At 35.4% G+C, this 26,693-nt stretch overlaps 1 protein-coding gene across 2 annotated transcripts in view; it reads left to right on the forward strand.

The window, feature by feature from the left end:
• Positions 1-26,693, forward strand: part of SPOCK3 (SPARC (osteonectin), cwcv and kazal like domains proteoglycan 3) — a 287,250-nt gene that overhangs the window by 192,233 nt on the left and 68,324 nt on the right. For both annotated transcript variants that reach the window (XM_054204103.1, XM_054204102.1), the window contains one exon: positions 13,549-13,675. In XM_054204103.1, the coding sequence (XP_054060078.1) occupies positions 13,549-13,675 (127 nt within the window). The remainder of the gene's footprint in view (positions 1-13,548; positions 13,676-26,693) is intronic.

The raw sequence follows: 26,693 nt of genomic DNA on the forward strand, positions 1-26,693 counted from the left end.
ATATGAAATATGCTGATACATAGGACTCAAATTTAAATGACACTAACCAAATCTGATTATTGCGCTTTGCTTATTATTAGGGAGTTTTTAGATTCCTGTTCAACAAACTATAAGAATGTGAGACTTCACGCAATCTTCTGGTTATTATATCTAGTTCTTAAAATTATTTTCATTTACTGAAGAGAACTGATCTCTTTTTTTAGCAAAAAGAGTATTCTTTATTAAATCATGTGTAAAAAGAAAAAGGAAATTATTTTAACTTCTGTGTTATCTGTATCTGAAAACATGTTGAAGAATCTCTTTGCTTTCTTTTGGAACACAAATTAATTTCATTGTTAAGTTTTTTTCCAATAACACTAATAGATAGTGAATATATTTATATTCAAAGAGATTTTGTGTCAGCCTTTTAGAGTTTACCTGTTTAATGTTCTGGCTTTGCGAAACAGAAAATGGTGGTTTGAGACCTGTTTAATAATTCTTTCAGCTTTATAAAATAAAAACAGTTTAGAGAAAAGGTGGTAACTCTAAGGAAAATGATTAAAAAATTGCATTATGACAAGGTCAAACACTTAGATTAGCGTAGAAAGCACCTGTGAAAGACATTTGCATATCTTGGCAAGTGATCAAAAGGTGAAGTATAAGTTTGTAAGTTAACACACACTATTAAAAATCTTTCTAAAATAATACATTATTGCTTTACCAAAGTCGGATGTGTGTGTGTATGAATCTCAGTTTTATTTTTTAATGTTCCCTATATATTATGCTAACTAAAAAATATATAAAATTATTTAAGGCCTCAGTTCTGGAATCAGTTAAAATTGCGAGCATCCCGTGTAGTCACTGGAGGTATTCAAACCTGCTTAACTTCATTACTGTCAATTTCTGCGGTGCTTGTGAAAGATGTAACCATTGATTATTAGTAAGAGATATCATGGATATGAAGATATTAAGATTTCACAGATTCAAAGATTAATAAAGCTATGTTTTTAAAATAGCACTTAAATAACTGTGTAAGTTAGGAGATCCTGAGTTTCTCACTGTCTGTTCGGGTGAGTAAAAATGCAAATATTCACTGAAAGGAAAGAAGTCGTGTTTAGATCAGTGTTTTTTAGGAAGTGGAAGAAGCCCTCTGAACAATGTGAATTTAGAAAAATAGTAGGTGAGTTGATAAGCTTAAAAATTGTGAGGTTAGTATTGCCAAGGTAATTTTGCACCATCTACAATATGTGAAAATAATATCTAGCAAATGAAGCATCTGTATCATTTAAATGATAATATGCCATTTAATGACACTCCCAGAGAAGGTTTGGATGCCCCTTCTCTAGAAGTGTTCAAGGCCAGGCTGGATGGGGCTTTGAGCAGCCTGGTCTAGTGGGAGGTGTCCCTGTCTGTGGCAGGGGGGTTGGAACTAGATGATCTGTAAGGTCCCTTCCAACCCAAACCATTCTATGATTCTGTGTTTTCGTATAATTTCAAAATAATTGAAATACCTTTTTCTTTAACGTCACTGTTCTTTCCTCACCTGATTTTATTTTCTTTACCTTTATATACCTACAAAATATAACCTTCACAATGTTGCATTAGAGAGGGGAAAAAAAATCAGCCCTTGGGTGAAATTTTGCTTTGCATACCGAATATACGCAAAGGTTTTATTATAGAAAAATTCTTTCGTGTGCAAAGGTCTTTTTATTTTTTGTAAGGTTTCTGAAAACAGTAATCCTTGAAAACTTCTAATAGTAGTTGTTCATATTATCATATGCATCATTAGTAACTCTTTCTTTTGGCCTCAGCTTTGCTGTATCATTTTATGATGCAGTTTGTCAGGAAACATTATTTGCTATGGTAATTTACCTATATTAAACCCAGCAGATTTTTATCATGATTGCTAATCTAGGTGCCATCCCAGATCATTGTATTGGCTTTAGTTTTGTTCTGCACAGAACTAACAATTTAAGATAAGCAAATAACTGTTAGAGAGATTGCCTTCTGCATTGTTGTATAAGATATCTAAAAGAGAAAAAGAATTTGCCTCAAACTGTGTGGATGTTGCAGACTCTGGATTACAAAGCCTATGATTCTGTAGCAGTTTGTATTTCTGCAGTTTGATTTTACTTGGTTTTGGGGAATTGATTTTTTTGGGAATTATATTGCTGTAGCCCTTCTGGCTGCATTTGCCCCTGGGAACTTGGTGAAGAAGTAATTTTCACCATGAAAAGGGAGGGAAAAAAAGTGAAGACACAAGTTTGTGTATGTAATCTGCAGGAATCGTTGATCAGTATGGTCGGATGTGTGCATTGTATCTTAGCAGGTTTCTGTGTGTCTGCCATCGAACTCTTTCTTCCTTTGTAGATTCACAAACCTTTCTTCAGTCTCTGTTGAGCCTAGAGAAAAAGTGAGGGACAAGAGAAAGTAGGACATGCTGTCACAAATTAGCTGGTGGTATTTTTTGTGTTGTGGGGAGGGCAATTTGGCCCTTAGAAAAATCAGTGATGCTGTAATTTACAAAGACATGAACTTGATAAATTTGCGTACCCATTGAAAATAAAAAATAATGAAAGAATAGGGGTAATTTTCCTGTGCTCTTCCATATTTCCGTGAGCTCTTCTTTCTTTTATTGGTATTATGGACTGGCTGATTTGGGGTGCAATGAAGCTAATAAAAAGAACGTTGTAATATTCTTTTGGAAAGATTTTTTTTTTCTTCCTCAAAAAACATATGCTTAAAAGTGGAGGAAGAGAAGAAAAAACTGAAGCTTAAAACCAAAGCAGAAAAAATCCCATATGTCTACATTAGTGTTTTGATTCAATTGGGAGTGTGCTACTATGTGAAACTCTGATCATCTCATTTACCTTGCTTTGGTTTTAATAGTGGAGTGGCTCTCAGGGTGTATGAAATGGATTTATTTCCAATGAAAAAAAATTGAGATGTGCTCCAGGATTCTACCTAATGTGTGCCAGCGTGCCAGACTAGAGCGAGTTCAAAGTTAAAAAAAACTAAACAGAAAACCAACCCATCGCCCCCCTCTCCCCAGAAAGCATGGGTGTTAGGTTCTCAGCACCAGGTGTTTCACTCTGTGTGTGTGATATTGTGTTTGCTAATGCAGATACACCAGTTGTGTTCTTTGACAGAGTTCTGTGTTATTCTGTGATCCAAGGTCTATGTCTAATACTGCTGAATTAGCCCCAAAGTCCTTTATAATCTTTAGGAGTCATTCCCTTGTTGCTCTAGAAATACAGCATCCTGAACTGTAGTTGTGATACGTGAAGCCTAATGCAACAGACTAGAACTATCACCCACTGAAAGTCATTAGGACTCGTCTCACTGAATTCAACAGGAGCAGGAGTTTATCTACAATCTTTAAATCCTAACCTACACACAACTGACATAAATTATAAATGTTGCATCTTAATTTTGCTTGATGACAATTCAGTGACCATTGTACTGCAGAAGTTATAAAATGTGAGATTTGGATTTGATTGTGTCAGTTTTGAAGGATGTAGGAAATTAGCAGGTCTCCCAGAATATATTGGTTTTTTTGTCTTGTTATGTTGCATATATCTATTAAGAATGATCTTTGCTAAGTAGTGATTGGTGATAAGAGGATTTCTCAGTGTGGCCTCTAGATGGCACAGTGATTTGGACGTCCTGTATCATTCCTATGATGTCAAATGGATGCCTGCTAAGGAAATAGTCTGTGGAGAAATGAGATCCTTTACTGTAAAAAAAAAAAAAAAATTAAAAGAAAATAAAAATCTGGTGTTTCTTATTGTTTTGTTGAAAGAAATTACAGCTGCCAACATCAAAAGAACTGAAAAATATATGTATAAATTAGAGATCAATCAATACATAGTTTAACTGTTTCCTAGAGGCAGTGGGTTTTTGTATACATTATAGAAGAATTTGTCACATCTCATGTTGGAGGCCGAAATAACTATACTGAAGAGCCAAATCAGTGTTCCGGTGAATCACTCTGCCATGTGCAAATGCCTGTGTTCTTTACTTCTGAACCTATGGTTATAATCTTCCCTCTCTGGACCACTTTGCTCAAGCAATTTTTGAAGTGCACAAAGGCTCTGTAAGCAGGATACACGCTACTGAAAAGTACAAAATTAGTTAACGTCAAATAGACACAATATATAGCTAAGACTAATTTGCTGTCAGGCTAAATGTGAAGGTGCTTTCCACCTCTTGCAAGATACCCAATGAGTCCTTGTTGGCAAGACAGTTCAATCAGGTATAATAAGTGTTGACTTCCACTTCTCCTTGAAATGGGCTGATCCTCAGTTTAAACTGAGGATCAGTTTAAACTTCTGACTCTGTTCTTTCCTTTTATGATTTTATAACTTTTCATACCCGTGGCTTGTTTTCCCCCCACCCCGACTGACCTTATCTCAACAATCTTAGTTCTATCTGCAGCTTTACCTTTCTTATATTGCATGGTTCCACTCTACGTAATTTCTAATAGCTTTCTCACAATTTAGTAGTTCCCTCAGAAGTCTGATCCAAGGTTATTCAGCCATGCATATCAAAACCTCAGTCCTTAGGAGGAAAGCTAGGAAGTTAGCTGTGAGTTAACTCTGTGAAATATGTGTCATTCTTCCTTATTCTGATGGTCCGAATTGCAGATACTCATGGAGTGATGGAGTGTGCTTTGGTGCACCATTGACCCGCATGTCCAGATTTCCTTCTTAGAGACAGTGAGAAGATGGTTTATGCTCAACTCTTACCCTTAGTGGGTGAATCTGAAGTTTTGACAGCTTCTGTGGCTCAGGACTTGTAAGTGGGATTTGTGACGGTGGCAGGAATAAAAGGCAAAAAGTTATCAAAAAGCTTACAGAAGTCATACAGAAAATGACTTAAATCTGTGACTTTATTATTTAAACAAACAAAAACCCTTGGACTCTGCTGTCCTCTGACCCAGGTATCCAATAAGTAGTTAAGCATGTATTCTGAAGCCATAAAAATGAGGATGAAGGATGTCTCAAGTATCACTAGGTGAGAATATGGGTTTGATGTTATGCAGATTTCAAGGAATTCAGCATTTCTGGTGTTGAAATATTATAATAACATCTATAATAGTGATACTCGATGTGAAGATGCAGTCTTGTTCCTTATCTTCAGCAATACTTTATGCCAATTCGTACAAACAAAAAAAGTTATGGTTGTGTTTAAAGTGTGAAGTGTTCAAAATGGTAAATACTCCTTTGTTTAATAGTCTCATAATTTGAATGTTGTTCATGCCCATGGGCCTCACTTGTTTTTATTGACGTAACGTTATGTATTTGCTAGTTTAAACAGAGAATGTAATAGAGTTATTACAGATATTAAGGGTCAGTTCACATCTCTATCTTTAGAAAAGTTTGAGTGTAGTGGTTTCTGTGACAGAAAATAAAGTCTGTGAATGCTTTCCACATCTCCAGTATTTACCAAGCAAAATCATCTTCAGATATGTGACCATTAAATATATAGGAAATACATATATGTGACCATTAAATATATAGGAAATGCATGGAACTATGTCAGATCATTTCATACAAATGCAGTATGCATATCCATAAATAATGCTAGACTTCAGTGGAAATTTATTGTATTTCTGACTTTACAATGTATATAAATTCCTGTGTTAGATAATGTGTTAGATAATAATGGACAAATCATGCTGTCTAGAACTGGGATTCCAGAGTGTGCTGTCTGTGTAGTCTGGGGTCTATGCTGGAAGGAGAAGTGAAAAACGGGAGGAGTGTGAAGAATGTGCTCGTTTTTGCAATGTAGATTTTACTAATTTTCCTAGGGTGTTAGAGGAATAATGTTAGCTGGGAAGAAAGGGAATTTATATTTGCAGAGGGAAGAGAGAAGAATTCTGATGCAGTTACTTGCTATCTCTTCCAGCGCGCAACCATCTTCTTAATCCTTTAACAAGTCTATGTTCTGTCGTTGTGTCCAGGCAATATTTGAACATCCTTTTTCTGTCTTTGATGTATAACTAAAACAGAAGTTTTTAATGAGAACTTTTTAAGGAATAGCTACAGCTGGGAGGGAGGACTCTGAGATGTTGAGCTTAAAAGAGCTCCTGCCTCTTACAATTTTGAAAGAATAGTTGGAACCTTTTCTACAGAGGTCAACTTTTCCTTCAGATTTCAGTAGAGTTCTCTTACCATGGACTAGCTTTTTTACACCACATATACATAATTGACTACCAGCTGGAAGTTAGGTGCCTTCGTAAAAATACCTCCGATTACTTTTTGTTTTTCTTTTTGTGAAGTCTAAATCTCTATGCCAGGTTTTCTTTCCCTTTATTTGCCCATTGTCTGCCGATTGCCTACACTGAGTGTCTTTTTTTTTTTTTCTTTCTTCATTTAGGTAATTTGGATTTTCTTTATAATTTTTTTGTAGCTGTATGTCTCCTAAAGATGTTACTGACCTTATAGCAGTTCTGATCAGAAAACTATGGTAACATGTAATGATTTTGACTCAAGCTTTCTTTGATGTTGTTCCTTCTTTGTAAGCTATATTTTAAGCGTGTTAGAAAAATATGTGCTAATCAGTGCCAAACCATGTAAATTACAAGTGTAGCAATTTGAGAGGTCCTAGAGAAACCTTCAGTCTACTTTGTGCTGATAACCTTTTTTTAAAAAAAAAATCATACAGTATTGATATCTCTAATAGGCACTTTAACATCTCAGCTTTTCACCACCTCCTCCCCTCGTGATATACATAGTAATTTCAAACAAATTACTCCTTGAAATGCCTGTATCATTTGCCAACCTAATGGAAAAGAAAGTTGGTGTGAACACGGCATTCAGCTGTTCGTATATTAGGTCCCTTTTACCTCTCAAGCAACTCCAGGTAAGCTAGACGATGAGAAAACTCATTTCTGTGTTGCTGTGCATTCTTTGCTTTTCTGTCTCATTAAAATGCTATGCTAGCTAACTTCATGCAAAATGAAGCAAATAATATTCCAGGAAATTTCTGCAGCATTACTTAAAACTGTTTTTCTTAAAAATACATAAGGCTGTTTTGTTTCGATTTTAGTTTATTATATAGGCATTTATAATAAAATACTGATTGTTTTGCTTGGCAAAAGGTGGCCAAGTGGTACTGAAAATAATGGAGCTGTATGACAAGAAAGCAAGAAACTACCTTAAAGCATAAACTTATTTTTTAATAATACATGTAGGTGGAAGGAGTTAGTAAGAATGTTTATCTTTAATATATCTACTTGTGTTCCTTCTCAGGTGCAAATGAGTAAATATAATTTGCTTTTTACATGCACAGAAATATTATTCTAAATTCTGACATAGTACTGACTAGGTATGCTTAGTGATTGTGACAAAAATGATGGATCATACATAATTTTCTAATCTAATGTCTTGAGTGCAGATGCTGGGGAAAAATAATAGCTTAATTTATATAATCTCACGTGCACCTGCGAAATATTATGATGGTCCATCAATAAATACAAACATCTTGCCAACACTATTAATTTACAGTTGCTAAAATGTATTGTATTTTGATTCCCATATTAACTTTATTAACCTTTGCATTATTTGTCTTTGATTTATTCAGTTATTATTAGTTTCTTAAGACAGATTTGTTAGGAATAGTGCAAAACAACGCAGTAAGTCGAAATAATGTAGACACACACTCACAGAGACTGGCAATAATGTCTTGGTTTCGCCTGACATTTGAAAGAAACATCTCAATAATACCTTGACTGCTATAGTTTTCTTCCAGGATGCTTCCACATGAAAAAGGAACTTTGAAGGAAATCCAGTCAATTCTAATGAAAGCAAATTAGATTTTGCGATACAAGTGGTTTTTTTCTGATTATATTAATCTGACACAGCCTGATTGTGTCCCCCAAAGGCCATGGCAAAACATAATCAGGCAGCGTCTAAATTGGAATGATTCTATAATCTCTTAAAAATGCAAATGTAGTTATCGGAGAAGAATTACAAGAGTTCTTTGAAAGATTAGGTTTTTAGTAAGTCAGATTTGTTTCTGTCAGTCTGTATCCGAAGACCTGAGTTTGAAGATTCTCAAATCTTAACTATAAAATATAATTTTTTCAAGTGAATTGGGCACTCATGCATTTTATAGATCTTATTAAATAAGTCATGTTGCCAAAGAGTTGCTTGCAGCTAAATTTTCAATGGGTTACATTAAGCATTCTCAAAGTATTTGCAGGCACGATCACTGTGTATACAGGAAGGTTAAGTTTATGTATGCAAACAGGTACATAGGCTACAGTAATTGGGCAGATTGGCTAATTATGTTTCTAGGCATGCAGTTGTATATGCAGTCTAAAAGCATATGCACAATTTGGTGTATGCAAATTAATGCAATCACAAGTGTTGCTGGTAAATTGAACCCGTATATTTAATTTTACCCTTTAGGTGTCAACAGTGTCAGATAAGGCAGAGGTGGTGTATTCAGTAATGGTTATTTTATTACTAGACAGATCCCAAAGCCCTTCTCAGGTCATTTAGAAGTATAAAATTTGTCAGTGGAAGAGGTTGACTTTTACATGGCATCATATATTTATTGTGGCAAAATACTAACAAGTGCAACAACATTTACAGTGATTGCAGTGGAATTACAAAAATGGCAGAATTTTAGTAACTGCAGGTTGCAGTGATCTGGGTTTTCTTCTTGCATATCGAATCAAAAAAATAGAAAGAAGAGAAAAAAAAGTGATTTCTTATAGTGAAGTGAGCAATTTGTTTACTAATTGTTTTCCTGCCTAATATTTTAAAATGTAAAAACATGTTGTTTTATCTGCATATATTAAATGATAATAAATTATTTATATTGTAGTTAATCAGTCTTTCTGTATCTTCATGATGTTGTGGACACAAACCAAATTCAAGATGTTTTATATCATCATAGTAGTTTCTCAGTTATTTTTATTTCGATAGTTTGTATGTACACTCATTACATAGATGTAAAAAAAAAAAAAAAAAAAAAAAGGTAAAAAACCAAAAACACACCACCTGGTAAAAAAGAAGTAGTCAATAGGAACAAATCTGATGCAATTAAGTAATGGTCAAAGGAAATGTTTGTGTACATAACTAAAATGCATTACTAATATATTTTATGAAATGCACTTATCTACCGTAACTAGTATTAAAAATGTTTTAATTGACTTTTCATATTTGCCTGTCATCTCAGTGCCTGACAATCAAAAAATTGCTGTTCGGCAGCTCTGATAATACAGAATCTAGTTTCTGCATCATGGTGCTAAAGCTTCTGAACAGATGTCCATCCAAAGCATTTCCATGACCAGGTATCTCTGGATTGATACTTTGAAAATATCATTATTTATAATTTGTTTATCATTATAAGTTCCATTCCAAGTTTGGAAAATACAGATATTTCTGTTCTGTAGAAAATTATTATCAGTTATATAGAAACCCAGATTTTGAGAAGAGTGATCTGCTGAAGGTCTCGGGTGAGTTCTCTGTGTAACAGGGAACCTGACTCTCTTCACCCTCAATGAGGGCCCTAGGACAGCCTGCATTTAAAAGCCTAACAGAGCAGAGGTTAGTTGAGAGAAGGTAATCTATCTGACTACATAAAATATTTTCCATTTTCCTCATACCTCTCCCCTGGTTGTCAGAGACCTCTGATTTCTGTGTCATGATCTTGTTCTAGTGTCCACCGCCCTTGTGGTCCTTACTGAGACACATCATTCTCTTTTCCGTCCTTTAAGTGATTTTACTTCTCTGTTTTCCTCCATCTAAAAGGGCTTTATTTCCCCCCCCCCCCCCCCCATCTTTTCTTGTCTTTAAACTTTATTGAGGGCATGTACAAGGGTGCAGATATGCTAAAACCCTGTAGTCACCACCAGTCCTTTCTTTGACATGTTTTAAGCATCTACACCAACAGTCCCTGTGTGTCTCAGAAATCCTGCTTCCAGTTTCTGATTTTTGCTGATATCAATGAGGTTCTCCCTGTTGATGTCTGAAAATTTTGCAATTGATTTATGCAGCGTTTTAAAGTCACTGTATCTCAGATAAACAGAAATTGCATCAGGTTGGTAGTTGAGATTCTGGTCCTGTCAGTAACCTCAAGCTACTGGGGCACTTCTGGAAAATCGTGAGCTATAAAAGTAACTAGAAGTAAGAGAAAGACGCAGCCATCTAAATAATCTAATTACACTGGAGCTCATGTGGATGATTGGAAAAATCTGTCAAGTGAGAGGAGCAGCAATAGTCACATTATTACTATATATTATTATATGCAGTGATCATGCACTGATGGAGTTTACAGTCCTGAGGGACATGGGTCAGGTGAAGAGTAAATTCAGGACCCTGAATTTTAGAAAAAGAAACTTGCATCCTTTGAAGGAGTTAGTCAATAGTACCCGCTGGAAAACTGCCCTCAGGGACAAGGGAGCAGAAAAGACCTGGCAGATCTTTTAAGGACAAGTGCAAGAGCTCTTGATCACCAGCTGTAAGTAATCAGGAAAGGAAGGCAAGAGACCGGTGTGGCTGAGTTGAGACATACTGGTCAAACTAAAGGGAAAGAAGGAAATGCACAGGCAGTGGAAGCAGGGACAGGTATCCTGGGAAGGGTATAGGGATGCTGCCTAGTTGTGTAGGGGTGAGGTCAGGAAGGCCAAGGTGCAGCTGGAGCTGAACTTGGCAAGGGATGCAAAGAATAATAAGAAGGGCTTCTACAGGTATGTCAGCCAGAAAAGGAAGGTCAAAGAAAGCGTACCCCCTCTGATAAGCAAGACTGACAAACTGTAACAATGGACAAGGAGAAGGCTGAGGTACTCAAAAACATTTGGAGGAATTGGTTAGATGGTCACATCCAGAGGGTAGGGGTCAACGGCTCAATGTCCCTCAGGGGTCCATATTGGGAACAATACTGTTCAATATCTTCATTAATGACAGACAGTGGGATTCAGTGCACCCACAGCAAGCTTGCAGATGACACCAAACTGAGTGGTGTGGTTGACACACCTGAGGGACGAGATGCCATCCAGAGGAACCTGGATGAGCTCAAGAAGTGGGCCCATGCAAACCTCATGAAAAAGGGCAAGTGCAGGATCCTGCACCTGGGTCGGGGCAACCCGGGTAGCAATACAAGCTGGGGGACAAAGGGGTTGAGAGCAGCCATGCGGAGAAGGACTTGGGGGTACTGATGGATGAAAAGCTGTACATGAGCAAGTAATGTGTGTTCAGAGCCCAGAAAGCCAACCGTGTCCTGGGCTGCCAGCAGGTCGAGGGAGGTGATTCTCCCCCTCTACCCTGCTCTCGTGAGACCCCACCTGGAGTACTGCTTGAGCCCTCAGCACAGGAAAGACATGGACCTGTTGGAGCAGGTCCAGAAGAGGGCCACGAAAGTGATCAGAGGGCTGGAGCACCTCTCCTATGAGGACAGGCTGAGAGATCTGGGGTTGTTCAGCCTGGAGAAGAGAAGGCTGTGGGGAGACCTATGGTGGCCTTTCAGTACCTAAAGGGGGCTTATAAGAAAGGTGGGGACAAATATTTCAGCAGGGCGTGTTGCGACAGGACAAGGGGTAATGGTTTTAAACTGGAAGAGGGTAGATTTAGATTGGATAAGGAAGAAATTTTTTACCACGAGGGTGGTGAAACACTGGAACAGGTTGCCTAGAGAAGTGGTGGATGCCCCACTGCTGAAAGCCTTCAAGGTTAGGTTGGACAAGGCTCTGAGCAACCTGATCTAGTTGAAGATGTCCCTGCTGATTGAAGGTCATCTAGTCCAACACCCCTGCAAAGGTCCCTTCCAACCCAAACTATGATTCTATGTAAGCAAAGATACAGATTCTACATAAGCAAAGATACAAGAAAAGCAACTTTGCTTTTCTTTACCATAGTAGCAATGAAATTGTTTGTACTTAATCTACAAATCATGCAACTCAGCAGAAAGGATTGCTATTTATTACCAATTAGAGTGCTATGTTTGAATTGTTTCCTTGTTTTTATACTTCCTGATGGACACAAAAACTTCCTGTATGGGTGTTTCACCACTCATTGTGTTACATGTAATTGAAGCTATTACTGGTTTTTTTCAGTAGTAACTGATAATTTCTGTGTACAACACTTCAGATTCCTGTTTACACTGTAAAAATCTTGTGCAGTTCAAAATTTTGCCACACAGCATAATCTGAACTTAAACTTCTATAACTTACAAGTTTTTTTTTCTTCTTAAAGACCACACTTATAACTAAAATTATGAACAGCATAAAAATATTAGCATAGGTGAGAAACTGGGTTTTAGTTTTGATCACCAGTTTACTGTTATGAGTGTACTTTTAGCCTTTTACTCTGTACATCATAAAATCGGAGGGTGAGGAGTTTATTTTCTCTAATTTCATTTCTTTTTATTACTCCAGGAAAGTATTTCTCAAACAATGATTCATGACTAATTAGCAAAATAGTTCTTGATTTTCTGTAGGTGAGCCAAGCTGAAAGAGTTTTGCTCCATTAAAGATTTGATTTGAGTTTTTTATTTTCTACTTGAGTGTGTCCGGATATGTCATTGCTGTATTCTAAGCATAATCATTTTTAGATTCGTCAATAAGATTCCAAGCAGAAAACACAATATAAAAATAATGCTTTATTGTTCTATTTTCTTATTTATATGGAAGCCATTTAATATATAAACATATTGTAGGTTAGTCTATGAATCGGGCAACTCTGATAAAACAGCTGTTTCAGGATACAATGGCTGCTAAATGCCTTCATAGTTGCAAAAAGCAATTGGAAAAAATCATGAATAAAAATTAATTCAAAGCTACAAAGAGAAAATATGTTTGTCTGGGGATGGCCATATGCCACAAATTACTGAAAGCTAGGAGAGTATTCTGCGGAAGCATCAGTAACTAATTTTAGACTTTTAGTCTGACCAGGCGTAGCTTTTTTCTGGGTTAAAATGATCCATCTAGCTGTATCTATCTGTTTGTATAAGCATACACATATACGCTTATACAGATCAATTCTGTGCTCCAGTGGGTTACCCTTTTTTTTTTTCCCTTTGAACTTTACATTGGGTGCTAGAGTCTGAATTTTCTGCAATGTAAGGTGTGAAAGGCAATGGTTAAAGTGGGGCAAAGAGTACTCTGAAGGACTACCTACTTGTTTCTATGGAAGTATTTATGATACAGTTTTCTAATACTTAAATGTTACCTCCTAAAACACCAGTATTAATATAACAGCTCCATTCATAGTATTTAATAACAAAAAAAAAAGGTAAATGCCACACAAGTCAGACATCTTTCACTGATCAATAAGTGTAAAAGTCACCAAAGCATCATCTTAATCATCTTTTCTACTAAGGTGTCTTAGAAAGCGAAGTAATTTGCAGGCATCGAGTATCACTACAATGAGTAATGTACAAAGGTGACCGAGTATCTACTACCGAAGACAGCTACCGTGGCAGCTCTTTACATAGAAGAAAACTTTATGGCTGAAATTATGTATGGTTTACTGTTTGTAAAGGCTCATTAAAATGCCCTGAATATGTTCTATTTTTACTACTGCTTATCAGAATTACATACTTTTTGTTTACTTACAGTATGAAAGAGGCTGGTTTAGGCCATAAACAGTGGAGGGGTGGTCCCATTTCATCAAACTGCAAGCAGTGTCCAGTAGTTTATACCAGTCCTGTTTGTGGATCAGATGGTCACACATATTCTTCTCAGGTAAGAATTAAATAAAGAACTAAGTTATTCTTTCATTGTTCCAGTCAATTCCAGCTATTGGAAAATAAAATACTGTATTGTAACACAAATCAACATTTATTTGTTTTGACTAAAATATATATTACAGACTGCAATCTACAGCAATTCTAGTATATTGTAAGACCAAAAAGAAAGCAAAATGTTAGCAAATCCTAAGCAGCATGAAACAGTAGTGCTCCACAATGTAACAGAGCTCCAGGTTAAGTCTGTCTACCACAGACACTAACACAGAGTTTTGAGTAAGGAAAAAACGTTTCTCCTCATGTAGGGTATGATAAACATGTTAAGTCAGATTTTCCAGTTGACTGTTGAGGGGAAGCTTCACGTTTGAAATACCTAGGCATAAATTTAATGTACCCAGATAAAAAAGTGTCATAACGTGAATAATTGTTCCATATCTTTCCTTCTTGCAACAGCATTTTATGTATTTTAAGGCGATAGTCAAATCTTCCTTCTGTATTCCTAAACCCTCCTGTCTTTTCTGTCATACTTATTTGGAGACAGAATAGTAACATAAAAATGCTACTGCCAGTTTATTCTGTCTTTTTTGGAGAAAAGCTTTTATGGTGGTAATGCTGAAGTCCAGAAACCATGGGGCTGCATTAGTACAGTGCTCAGGTGGAACTTGGGAGATGGAGGGACTTCATAATGCTGAAAATGAATCAATTTGTTTAGCATCCTCTCTTAAAACTTTTGTTAGAAGAATTTTCAGCCAATATTAACAACTGAATCCTCTCTAGGAGAAAGAAATGTGTGCTCTTGATGAACCCATTTTCATCACAAATGGCATGCAATTCAGTAGTGCAAGAGGAGCTACTGTATTCTGTCATTATGACTCCATGTCCTTCCACTAACAAAATGTTTGTAATAGTTGATGGTATCCAGTATTCCAAGAGAAATATGGTAGTAATAATAATAATAATGCTGATTGTTCTAGATTGGATTGGCAGAAATGCAGAAGCTCTGTGTTTGTTACTTATAAAGAAAAAAATTTCCATATCGCATTTTAAGCAAAATATTTTTAGGATATTTCCCAGTATTTAACGATTTTAAAGTATGTGTGGTATTGAATTTTCTTTTTTTTTTTTTACTGTAATCATACACTATGTCTGAATTTTACAAAAAAATATTAGAATTTCCAGGAGTGACTGGCTATTGGATTGAACACTTAGTATCCTCTCCAAGGATATTTTCCTCTTGATAAAATAAAAATATCAGAATATAATTGGTGCTTTCTCAACCTTGACAATTCTTATGCTTTTATCCTAACTCTTACATTAGAAAATGCTTTTCTTACAAACTGAATATTTAGTTATAGGGAACTGGTCAAGAATCTTAATTCTTCTTTCAAAAAAAAAAAAATTAAACAATTTCTAACTCTTACACTAAGATATCTGAGGCCCTACACATGAATTGAACTCTTTGGCTGAGCAGAAAAATAATTCCTTTCCAGTGATGATATGACTTAAAGTTTTAATTTAGGTATTTGAAAATACTCTTTATTTTTATTCACAGTAATCTCCTGTCTGTGATTTATCAAGAGCTTGAAATGTGCTTGCATCTTACTAGACATTAAATGGTACTGCCATTTAGCATTTCTTTTGCTATGCCATGTGAAGTTTCAGTCAGTCTTTAAGCCTCAAGCCCAACCTGCACGTAGATATAAAACAGACGGTAGTCTCTACGATTTTGTAATTTAAGTAGACAAGGTAGATAATTTGATATAGGTATATATTGATTTACTTTATCCATTACAGTTTCTCCCTACGTTCTTCATGATATGTAGTATAAACATCACAGCCAGTTTTAACCTTATTGCTTATTTCCTATTTTATCACATAGGAATGCTGTATTCTAAATAGTCCTATAGGCAGAAGTGACATTATGGCCTTTCAGAAGTCTATAAATAATGATGAGATGCAGATATCTTTACATCAGTTCATGTGTTAAAGATGAAGCTGTGTTTCTCAGAATGATGAGAAATAAGTGGATTAAATAGATATACTCTGCTTCCATACCAGTGCATTACCAGAGCTGCAGTAAGTGCAATAGTATGTATTATCCAACTTCTATGTCTCTTACATGCATTTAATGCAGAAGTAATGCTAAAAATGCTAAAAAAATAAGTTAATGTGCACAGATGATCTGTATTAGCCTATAAATATTTATTTTTATTTCTTTTCAATGATGTTATGCTTTCATATTCCATGGCGCAGTTGCATCAAAATAGAGGTCCTTGCAAGGTTATTTCAGAAGCAGTTGTTCTGAAAATTGACACAAAGACGAATATTTGTGTTCCTTTACTCCAGGCAAAGTTTAGTTCCATTGTGTCATCAAGCTCCAGTAGGAGTTTATATAGCAATTTTCTTGTATTTAGAATGCATTTATCAATGACTGTGGCAAATTGTATAATACATTTTCTGAAAATAAATAAGTCAGTAAATAGTAATAGCATGGTAGAATACAGCCAGGCAGCTGGCAGTTATTGGGTGGACGCTACTTTGTGAGTATGCCCTCCCTTTTCAGGCCAAGCCCATGCAAATGTTTGTATTAAATCACGTAACTATAGATATTTCATACATGTTTTTTGCTTTTTTTTTAAAAAAAAGATGATATAATGGGTAGACAATGTAGAAAGAAGGGTTATGTTCTAAATTGAGCTTATCCAGAGTTGAGCAACAAATGTTTTGTTTCCCATTCATTTTAGCAGGCTAAGTTAAATATAGGGTGTTCTCAGCCCACAAGTAGTTGCATGCAGTCACTATAAAGGAAAAGTTAGCAGGTGTAAGGTATTCATTATTAGCATTACAAGAATGTTGAAATAAAAATATTACATGCTGAAATGTTGAGTAATCAAGGTGAACATTAATTATTATGTGAGAAGAAATTCAGTATAAAGAGATCCTGCCGTTTCCCTACCAGGGTGGTGTTACAAACAATTTTTAGTTAATAGCCTTTAAATAATACTGCCTGTGTTTTACACTTCATTAGTCTAGTTTTACCTCTGTATTTCTCTAAACTTTGGCACTTGAATGCATTATTCATTTTAACTCTAGAAATTCTCAAGCGGTGCTGTAGCATAGGGCTTTGGTACCCCTATATTTTTGGCACCCTGTCCATTCTCCAGAGAAAATGTGGTCATTGCTGCCAGGACAGCGTTGGCAGCCAGTTTCTAGCTTTGTCGTTCCTGGGATTAACAGGGAAATAAAAAGGACGTGGCGTGCAGCTCAGATAGGGTGTTTTGCGTCAGCAACCTACCTCCTGCCATTGTTTTACCCAGGAATGCAACTGGCTGCTGTGCAGCATGCGTGCAGTAAAGCTGGTGTAACTGTGGACAAGATGATGATGCTCAGGCTTGGATGTTTCTGTTGGAACAATTCTCCCATATTATACTATATTATAACTGAAAAATGGCCACTAGGGCAAAAGAAAAAGAAATACGGTCACACGTCGGATGAGTTGTCTTTTGAGTGTGTTTTTGCATATTTTAATTACAGCTCTCGTGTGTTTGATATATTAGGCTGAAGTTTGCTGTCTTAGGTTGAACGTGGTCGACAACGTGGTTGTGCCATAACAAAATCTAACCTTAAATAAGATCAATGAGTACTGTGAGTACTGTGAAAGGAAAACACCACAGAAATAAATTAATCTTTAGAATATGCCCACTGCCACATGATTTTATTCCAGAATCCTCTTGGCACTAAGTCCTAGATCAGTTTTATTGTTAGCAACCATTTACTCGAGTTGGTTTCATATTGATAGTGAATTTTTTATGAAGTATTTTTTCTCCTACCTGTGAAAACTTCATGTGATTGATGACATCCCTATAGGTATAAATAGCAATAAAAATCACGTTCTGCAAAAATAATGGATCTAAACTACCTTCTCAGACTAAGATGGAAAAGGTATAGAAAAGCAAACAGTCAGAAAAGAGCATATGAATTCTTGGTGTACTTTACAAATAGATAGGTATGTGGATTTAGATTTTGTTTTTAATATTCAAATACTTTCTTCAGTCTCCCAAATTATGATTCCTTTCTCATTAGAAAGGTGAAAAAGAGCCAGTGGATAAAATCACATTGTGTGTGGAGGGGGGAGTTTGGTACTGGTTGCTTACTTGGTCCAAATTTTGTTTATAATTTTACATGAACCTGAATTCCTAGATTTTTATTCTCAGGGTATCCCATATTTAACATTTTTCTTTTTAAAATCATTGCTGCCTTTATTCACTTGAGGTGTTCTTAAGACTTCTCCTTAGTAATCTGTATCTCTTAGTAGTGTGTTTGGTATATGTCAGCTTCTTCAGAGGAAGTATAAAACATAAGCATCAACACTTTTAACCTTTGATGTTATTTTAAGCAGTGTCCTATTATAAAAGTTGAATTGCTTTAAATGTATTTATTAGCTTTTTGTGAATTTTCTGATCACATGCCTAGCTGTTGATAGTTCCTTTTTCTACTTGAGAAAAGATTGCTAGAAATAGATTTACTATTACAAAATAGATATCTATTTTGCAATAGCAAATTAAAGTAATTTTCACAAGCCTGATTCAATGTATATCAATATTACTTTTTAAATTGGGCTAATTCACTATGCCTTTCGTTTTTTATCTGTATTGTTACTAAGCAATCTGCTGTAGACTTAACTGTCAGTTGAAACGTAGCCAAAAAAAATAAGGTTAAATCATTGCCTGCCATCTTTAGTAATAAAATAATGTAATTTCTCTGAAATAAGTTGTTTGACAGCATGCTGGTTCTTATTTTTGCAGCTGGAAGAAGCAGCTTCTTCCAGGTGCTCTGCTAGCACCAATTTGTTTTTCTGATAAAAGTAGGTTTTGTCAAAAAGAGCCTCTCAAAATTAAGATTTGTGTCTTTATCTGGTTCCCAAGCAAGACCCAGCCAAAATCACTCTGTACTTTAAAGCCTTTTACAGACCAAATCTACATTGGACTGTTACAATGAAGAGCTTTTGTGGAGGTTCATTGTCTGAGTACATTGGCAAATAAAACAAAAGTTTTTGGCAAATTAAAAACAAACAAACAAACAAACTCCCCACCCCCTCCCACCCTCCCACTCCCCATTCAAAAAAAAAATGCAATCAAAAAACTTGTAAGAAACCTTTCTTGAATGAGACTGACCAGTAGTCAGTGAGATAAAATGTATCTTGCTGGATTGATCCATGAAGTATGCTTTACCAGGATAAACTGATCTTTACAGAAATACTTGGAAAGTCATTGTTTATTATATTAATATTAAATGTTTAAAAAAGGCTAATAATAAAAACTCAGGAAGTGAGATTGTCTGATTTTCCAGCTTCCACTATCAATGGGTTTTGCCAGTAATGCCTGAACCTTTAAATTGATAGGATGTAGTATTCAAAAAAAGGCAGAGAAACATCTGAAGGGTGACTCACGTTATTTAATCCAGTTTTCCAAATAGGCTGATGTACTAAAAATTCCAAATTATATATAACTGATCTCTTTTTATCAACTACATTGAAAATAAATAGCTGCTAAAGCTGTAGAGAATGGAGATGGTAGCTTAGATGACAAATTACTTTAGAGAACCTTCAATATTTTGAAATTCTGAGCCACTCAGTATTTCTTAGACTAGGGTGACATATTTATACTAGCAAGAATTGTATTTGGTTTCCTTTTCTCATTTCCAGAATACTGTGTTTGCTTAATATAAAATTATATATTGGATTTACAGTACAATATACATAAACTTTCATACTTCAATAAAAATAAAAAAATGCTACTTTATGGACTGGAAAATATTTTCTTATGCTTTCATCTATATAATGTCTTTACATTGTTTTATAAAACAGTATTAAGTTTTCTCTAGAATAGAAACAATCTAGGCTGGAAGGACAAACCAATAAAAAAATAGGACAAATAGGGGAAAGTGAAACAAGTGTCAGTGTTTATTAAATAACTCTCATATCACAGCAGCAGTATACTGATACAAAATAATGAATGTAGAAAGAGCTCAGATTCAGAATCTATTCATGAAAATGAAAATTTGTATGTTAACTGTCAAAGAGGACAGCCACTAAAACAAGAAAAATCAAATTGCTTAAAGGGGAGTTGAGAAGATAGTTGAGAAGATTCAGATTCCTTAAACTCTTAGGTTGCTTTAGAGGCATCCATGCTTATCTGGAGAACAGTCTTTCTCTGAATGGTAGCTTCAACCAGCAGAAGTTCATCTTTTGAAAAAAGTATTCAAAATGTCGTAACTAGAATTACACCTAAAATAATCAGAATCATTTTGGCACAAGAATACTTTTCCAGAAGAATGTATCCACATTGCATGCAGGCAGAAATGCCTAGGAGCCGAACGCCGGAGCTGCCACTGCCATAGTTATGCTTGTGGAGTGATGGTGGGGAGCAGAGAACAGTTCTGAAAAGAAAGATGGGTCTGGAGCATTAAGAGACAATAAATAACGTTCTTAAGTTTGCGTAGCTGTTTGAAACATTAAGGCACCTGAGAAAACAGTAAAGAAGATAGTGAAGAGCTGTGTCAGTTGCAAGAAGGGGGATCAAAAGAGAAGATTGTCTCAGATTTACCAAGCAGAAGCTCATTAGTGAGCATGGTTTCAGCGGAGTGAAGGATAAAGAAGGTAGTAATTGAAGAGGTGATTAGGTGGGATAAGAGGATTTTTATGATCCTGGGAGGCTTTTTTTGGGGCATTTTTTTGGAAACAAATGGAAAAGAACCTTTTTATAAAGGAAGAGAGAGAGCATTTAAAGAGCATTTAAAGTGGGCATGAAACAAGATGGTGTCAACCTAGGGAACAAGTTTTGAGAGTCAGTAGCAGACAAGCTATGATAAGAATGGGATTAAAGAAGATGAGCTTGGTAGTGGCAAATGGCAAACAAGAAAACTGGCTTGTGTCTTGGCCCAGTGAAAACTTTCAAATACTACAGTAATCATGCTCTGAAAGAAGATCCCAAAGAGTGTGCCAGTGTAGGAGATGGTATGGAAAATGCATGTAAGCACTTATTAGAGAGGAAGAAGTTTAGTGGTGTGTGGTGTATTTCTGTATTTTCTTGTGTCTCTGATGGCCTGACGTCCCACCCTGGGCATGTAATTCCACTCTCCTTGGAACATTCCTTCCCATGTCCCAAGCGTGAGGGAGAGCCATGGCCGCCTTAATTGTCCTTGTACAGAAGGTGGCACACCAGATATGTGAGGAAATGGAAGAAAATGTAACAACAAAGACGTTTCTCATTTTACTATAGATACGTGAATGGGATGATTATACTTTTTTTTCCAGAAAGCAGTTTCTCTCTTTCTCCCTATCACCAGCGTGCCATGGAAGTCAGTAAGTTCACAGGTCCTTAGAAGGGATCATTTTCCTAAATTTGTCCTATAGAATAAAATGTCTAGCTACAGAATGGTACCTTAAAAAAAAGAACAAAAAATCCCACAAAACAATACCTCTCCCCCCCAAAAAAAAAAACAAACCAACACCCAAACCCAAAAATCTAACTTAAAGGCCTGCTATCTTTTTTTTCTGTTATTTTGTCTTAATTCCTGTGCATCATTTGTTTTTACATGTGTATTTAAACCAGACATCGCTTCCCATTGCACTGAACTATGGGACCTTGGGGCTTTTTTCCATGAATGTGGCGTCTTGTCTCCTCTTATTCAAGGTGGAATTTGAATACATGCTTATCAAGTAACAGTGAACCTATGGATCATTTTATTGCTTTAAAACAGAGCCTGTTCCATATACCCTGTGTTATGGAGCGTTATAATAAATGTATATTGGTTCTAATTTCTTACCCTTTTTCTGCATCTTTAATTTTCTTCATATTTCTTAATATTTCTATTTTTCCTTTTAAGAAGGGTTTTGGAACAACATAGATGTAGAATGCACAAAAGATGTACTTAATGTTACTTAGCCATTTTGGTTTTCTTTAGCAATTAACAGAACAGTAAGCATTTGAAAAGCTACAGAACTGCAAATGAAGTGACAATTACTAGAAAAAATGTAATTATTAAAATGAAAATTTTTTAGAACTTGCAATTAAATTTAGTAATCAAACAGAACAAAGTGTTTAGCTTCTAAAAAGATAGTCTTACACACTGTTGATGTATGTCGCACTTATCAGGAAACTGAAATACTGTGAAGTTTCAAGTAGTGACATGAGATGCTGTAACGGAAATGTAATATAGCAGTGCTATAAACTAGTTATACTGTCCCAGAGAAAAAGAAAAGCTTCAGTCCTAGTAATTGAGCAGATGTCAATGAGGTAAAATATCTGTAACATTAAAGAATCATATTCTAAGTCTGACTTTTTTTAATTTATTTGTAATTTTGAAGAGTTCACAATGAATTATTCTGAACACGAACCAATTACTATTTAAATATTTCACTGAAAACAAATTCAGACATAAAGATTGTTCAAATATTCCTTCAAGTTTTCAGTATTTCTAATGCTCGGATGCCAGTGTTCTATGTTTTTATATACTTAATATTCTCTGCTTAGAATACATCTGTAATTTAGAATTTTAAAATTATTATTGAAACGGGGGTGATGTTTGTGTAGTCTTCTATTATATACATACTAGTCTTATTTCATATGCTTTAATAAGAAGCATTTAGCATTCAACATTGTGATACTAAACAAATACATGTTCTCACAGCTCAGGCATATTAATTTGATAACTGTAGAATAATGTAGTTTTTTAGTTGAACCACAGAAAACTGTCTGGGATTTGGGTTTTCTAATGGGATGCCTGGTAACCACATTCATTTCCCTCCCAAAATCATGTCACTTTAAAATATCCAAAGCCACATATGGAAGTACACATCGAGTAGTTTCTGGGTTGTGTTTGAATTCAAATGAATTTTAGCATATATTTTTAGGTGGGTGAAAAAACAGAGTGGAGAGCTGTAGAGGCAACGTGATGGTAAGAAAACTGAGAGTGCCTCGGTGTGTTTAACTTCTGATACAAATGGTGATTCTGTAGTGCACTGATTAGGGTTTCACCTAAATGTAAGTAACAATACAGAATTTCTTTTTTTGATTTCCTCTTTGTTTCCCCAGTTGGCATAGTGTAGTTTAAATATCTTAAAAACTTGGACAGGATAACCCAGCACGGACTAGCTAGATCCGTGCACATTACTTTTATTACTTTCATTATTTTCCCTGTAATTGAAGACTAATGAGCACGCCCTTTAGATGCTATTTTAGCTCACATATAACTTTATAAATATTTCAACTTAGATATAATTAGATAAATTGAACTTGTTTAATTAGTAATGCAATCAGCCAGCATGGCTTAGGAAGCCATATCACATTAAAAATACAGTGATAATGCATGTTAATAAGCAATAAGCATATTCTTTTAACAAAAAAAATCTATGCTTTTACAAGGCATTTGTGTCTTATAATAAGGCTTTATAGCTTTGCCATTACTTTTGTTTTACCATTGCCATTACTCAGAAATTTGCATGTCAGCTGAAAATCAGTCAAGATCTTCGTTGGCTGATTTTGAGCCAAAATAGCTGTTTTTAAGGTGGTGGTTTTGGAGAATTAAATGTTTTTGCTCACATTTTCAATTTTTCTTCTAATATTAATTTTCAAATTTGAAGTGGGGACTTGAAAATGTAAAGTTAGTTTTGTCTGAGCAATATTCCTTTTTCTCTCTCTCAAGAAATTTTCTCCACTGCAAATTACAAAACTGTGAATGCCAGCAGTGAGGTACACGAAGGATCTCATGTACGTACAGTACATACAGTGTTGAAAGACATTCTGTGCATTTGTAGCTTGGGTCTGCTAAAAATGTTTAAATGCTAAAAATTTCAGAAGTTTGAAAGAAGGAGCCTGATGAAGTACTGAAATTTGGACTATATGGGCAAGAGCTCTGAATAAGAGTCAGAATTTATAGACTTAAGTATATGCGTTTATATGTCAGAGAAGTTTTTTATGTGTAAGTATGCCTGCAAGAAGCTGTTAGTGTATTTTCAAACTGCATTAGTGTTTATAATTTTGGAATAAGCCAAGTTTAGAAGTAATAATATAGGTAGGAGCAATATGTTTATATATTTTTACCCCTTTTATTAATCAGTTTTTTTAACGCACCCTAAATATTTTTTAATATTTTTTTATATTTGAAATATCTTGGTTTTTACAGAATTTATTGTCTTCAAGGAATATTGAAATATTAATTTGGATATGAGGTAATATATTAAATTTTTTACACAAAAAAATGACTAGAAGCATTATTAATATTTTTTAATCTACTGGAAATAGTATGTTTCAAGTAGGGCTAACACAGGGTTTTGTCATTTAGCATGAATTAAGCTTTACGTTCTCGTTTGATGGTATAAAATAGTAGTTTACCTGTTTGCAAAATGTATAGAATAAGATGGTGAGGTATATATTTACCAAACTGAGTAGTTGCCTAAAAATTCAGATGGCTGATTCTAAAAGTAGATACGTCCCTAGAAGGATATTCAGAAGCTTCCAAGCATCATGTGTTTCTAAAAGCCTCTAAGTATGAAAGCAAAGACAGGTAGGTGCCTAATTTAAATAATCCCAGTAGGCATCTATCTGCATGTTTCTGTGATTTAATATGTTTTCTAGGGTGTCTGAAAAAGATTGATTAGCTAGTTGACCCGATTTCAGACTTTTCTTGTTATGCCATAGCACTGAAGAGTGCTGAAGAAAACAGGCAGGAGCCATAGAGATGAACAGGAAGAAAACTGTGCATACAGATCTTCATTTTGTCATGTAAATTGTTTTCTCTAGTTCATAGCTTTGTAAACAATGTATCATCAGTTCTTTCAACCACAAAAGGTTTTCTTTGCTCAGGGTGTCTTGGTTCAATAGGCACGTTTCCTTTTGTTCTTTGGTCAAAATGCTAGCTGCGTGTCATCATCGTTAATATTTTTAAATGTTATTTTCATTTTAAATAGTAGTACTTGTTTGCTGAAAAGCTTTTTACCCAAACTGCTGTTCTTTAGGGACATAATACATATGATTAATAGGTTACTGACGGGACAAAAAGGCATCTGTAAATCTGGATGACACTTCATAGATAAACTTGAACATTAATTTTCAATTCCTAAAGCTTGAATTAGTTGAAAATGTGCTATCTTGTCATTGTGTCTATCTGGTTTTAGTTTGAAATTCTAAACTGCAATTGTTGGTGCCTTCTTGGCTGCTATTTGTAAAGAATTACAAAATGGCATAATAATTTTAAAATTAGATTTACCGCATAAGCGTCACTAACTCTGGCCATATTTTCACCTCTGTTTTAAGCCCTTCACAGGTATCACTGTGAAGTGATACCACTGCACAAAGAAGCAGTACGAGTCATTGCCTGGAATTGGCCCCTTGTGTCAAGCAGTCCTTATCTCTTTTCCATGTTCTGTATGAAGTAATGCTCCGTGTTGAACTGGACCTGGAACGTAACTTAATCAACACTCGCTCTGCCCACCCCATGACTGGTAACAGGAATCACCAACCCAATTAAACCATATTGTAGTTTCTTACATAGTTTACTTTAGGATACTCAAATCTGAGGCCATAATTTCACATAGCAATTTGTACAAAATACAGTAAAGGCCAATTTTGAGCAGGGGGGAATGTATGTAAGCTTTGTGAAATGGGGATAAAGTGAGGAAATGGGGAATGTGGATAAGCAAAATAGCATGAAATGAAGTTGAAAGCACACAGTACTAAGTACTGTAATCAGAGATTATCTGTTCAACTGTCAGTGGTATCAGGTTCTAAAAAAGTAGAGAAAAGAGGGATCTGTATTGATGCATGAATGTGGAGCTCTACAGGAGAGATTTCTTCCAATAAGATGCATGATGATACTGGAAGAAATATTTGACACTTCGTTCTCTTCTTCAGCATCTATCTTTGTGGTACACTAGCAAAGAGCTCTTTTCTTAGACATCCTATTGATTGCATCATACAAAAATCTCCTAACCACCCATTGTTGATCATCTAGAAAACAGACAGGGAAGGACAAACTGTGAGCTTTTGTGCTAGGAACATGTAAATTTGAGAGGATATTTGAAATTCTCTCAGCCACTCTATTTATACTATAACAGCTAGGTTTGTCTGCTTGACCTATGAACATTCAGTTGGTAGGTAGCAGTGCAAAAGGCTGTGGTGTACAACTTGTAGGCTATGGTGCCAAGACTTTGGAATTCTCCAATGCCCACTGATATCCCCAGTTTCACCTGTGCTAGATCACTTATTCTCCTATTCTGTATAGTGGAAGCTAAATGAATAAGGGTGTGGAAGAGCTGAGGAGTCAGAAGTAGGGCTTCTTATTCTCTTCTCCGTCATCATCCATGACCGTAGTTGGTAATAATAAGAAATAAAAAAATATTAACTTTTTCCCTATATGGAAATATATGTTCGAATTAAGTATTTGTAGCATGTGAACTAATAATTATCAGGTGAATCTGAATTCCGTTGTTCATCAGCATATTTTTTCTTAGATAGCACGCCCTGTTTAACTTTAAATGCACAAAAAGGTCATGGACTTCTCCAGAGCTCTTATTATTGAGGTAAGGTACATTTAGAGGTGATAGTTACCTTTCAAAGATGAAACGCTTTTTACAGTTGCATAAGTATTAGTTATTGGTTGGCTAAAAAATAATTTACTAAATGCCCAACATTAAGTGAGATGGTGTTCTAGAAAGCATTTCTATAAGTGTCATATACCTCAGCACACGAGAGTTTCGAAAAGCTTTAATTCACATTGAATTCACATTTCATACTGCAAAGTTATGTTCATATGGTAGAAATGGATACATTAACATATCTGGCCTAACTTCAGTCTTTCAATATCAAGGGCTTGAAGCACATAAAGGATGCGGTATGCATTGGAGATCAAGGTGAATGCCCTAGCAGCTAATTTCTGCTCACTTGTATGCTGCAGGGGTGTACCACATCTGCTTCCCGCTGTCCTGTGTGTATAAGGTGAAGGAAAGGAGGAATCGG

This window comes from Rissa tridactyla, chromosome 5 (assembly GCF_028500815.1).
Source record: "Rissa tridactyla isolate bRisTri1 chromosome 5, bRisTri1.patW.cur.20221130, whole genome shotgun sequence".
NCBI lineage: Eukaryota > Metazoa > Chordata > Aves > Charadriiformes > Laridae > Rissa > Rissa tridactyla.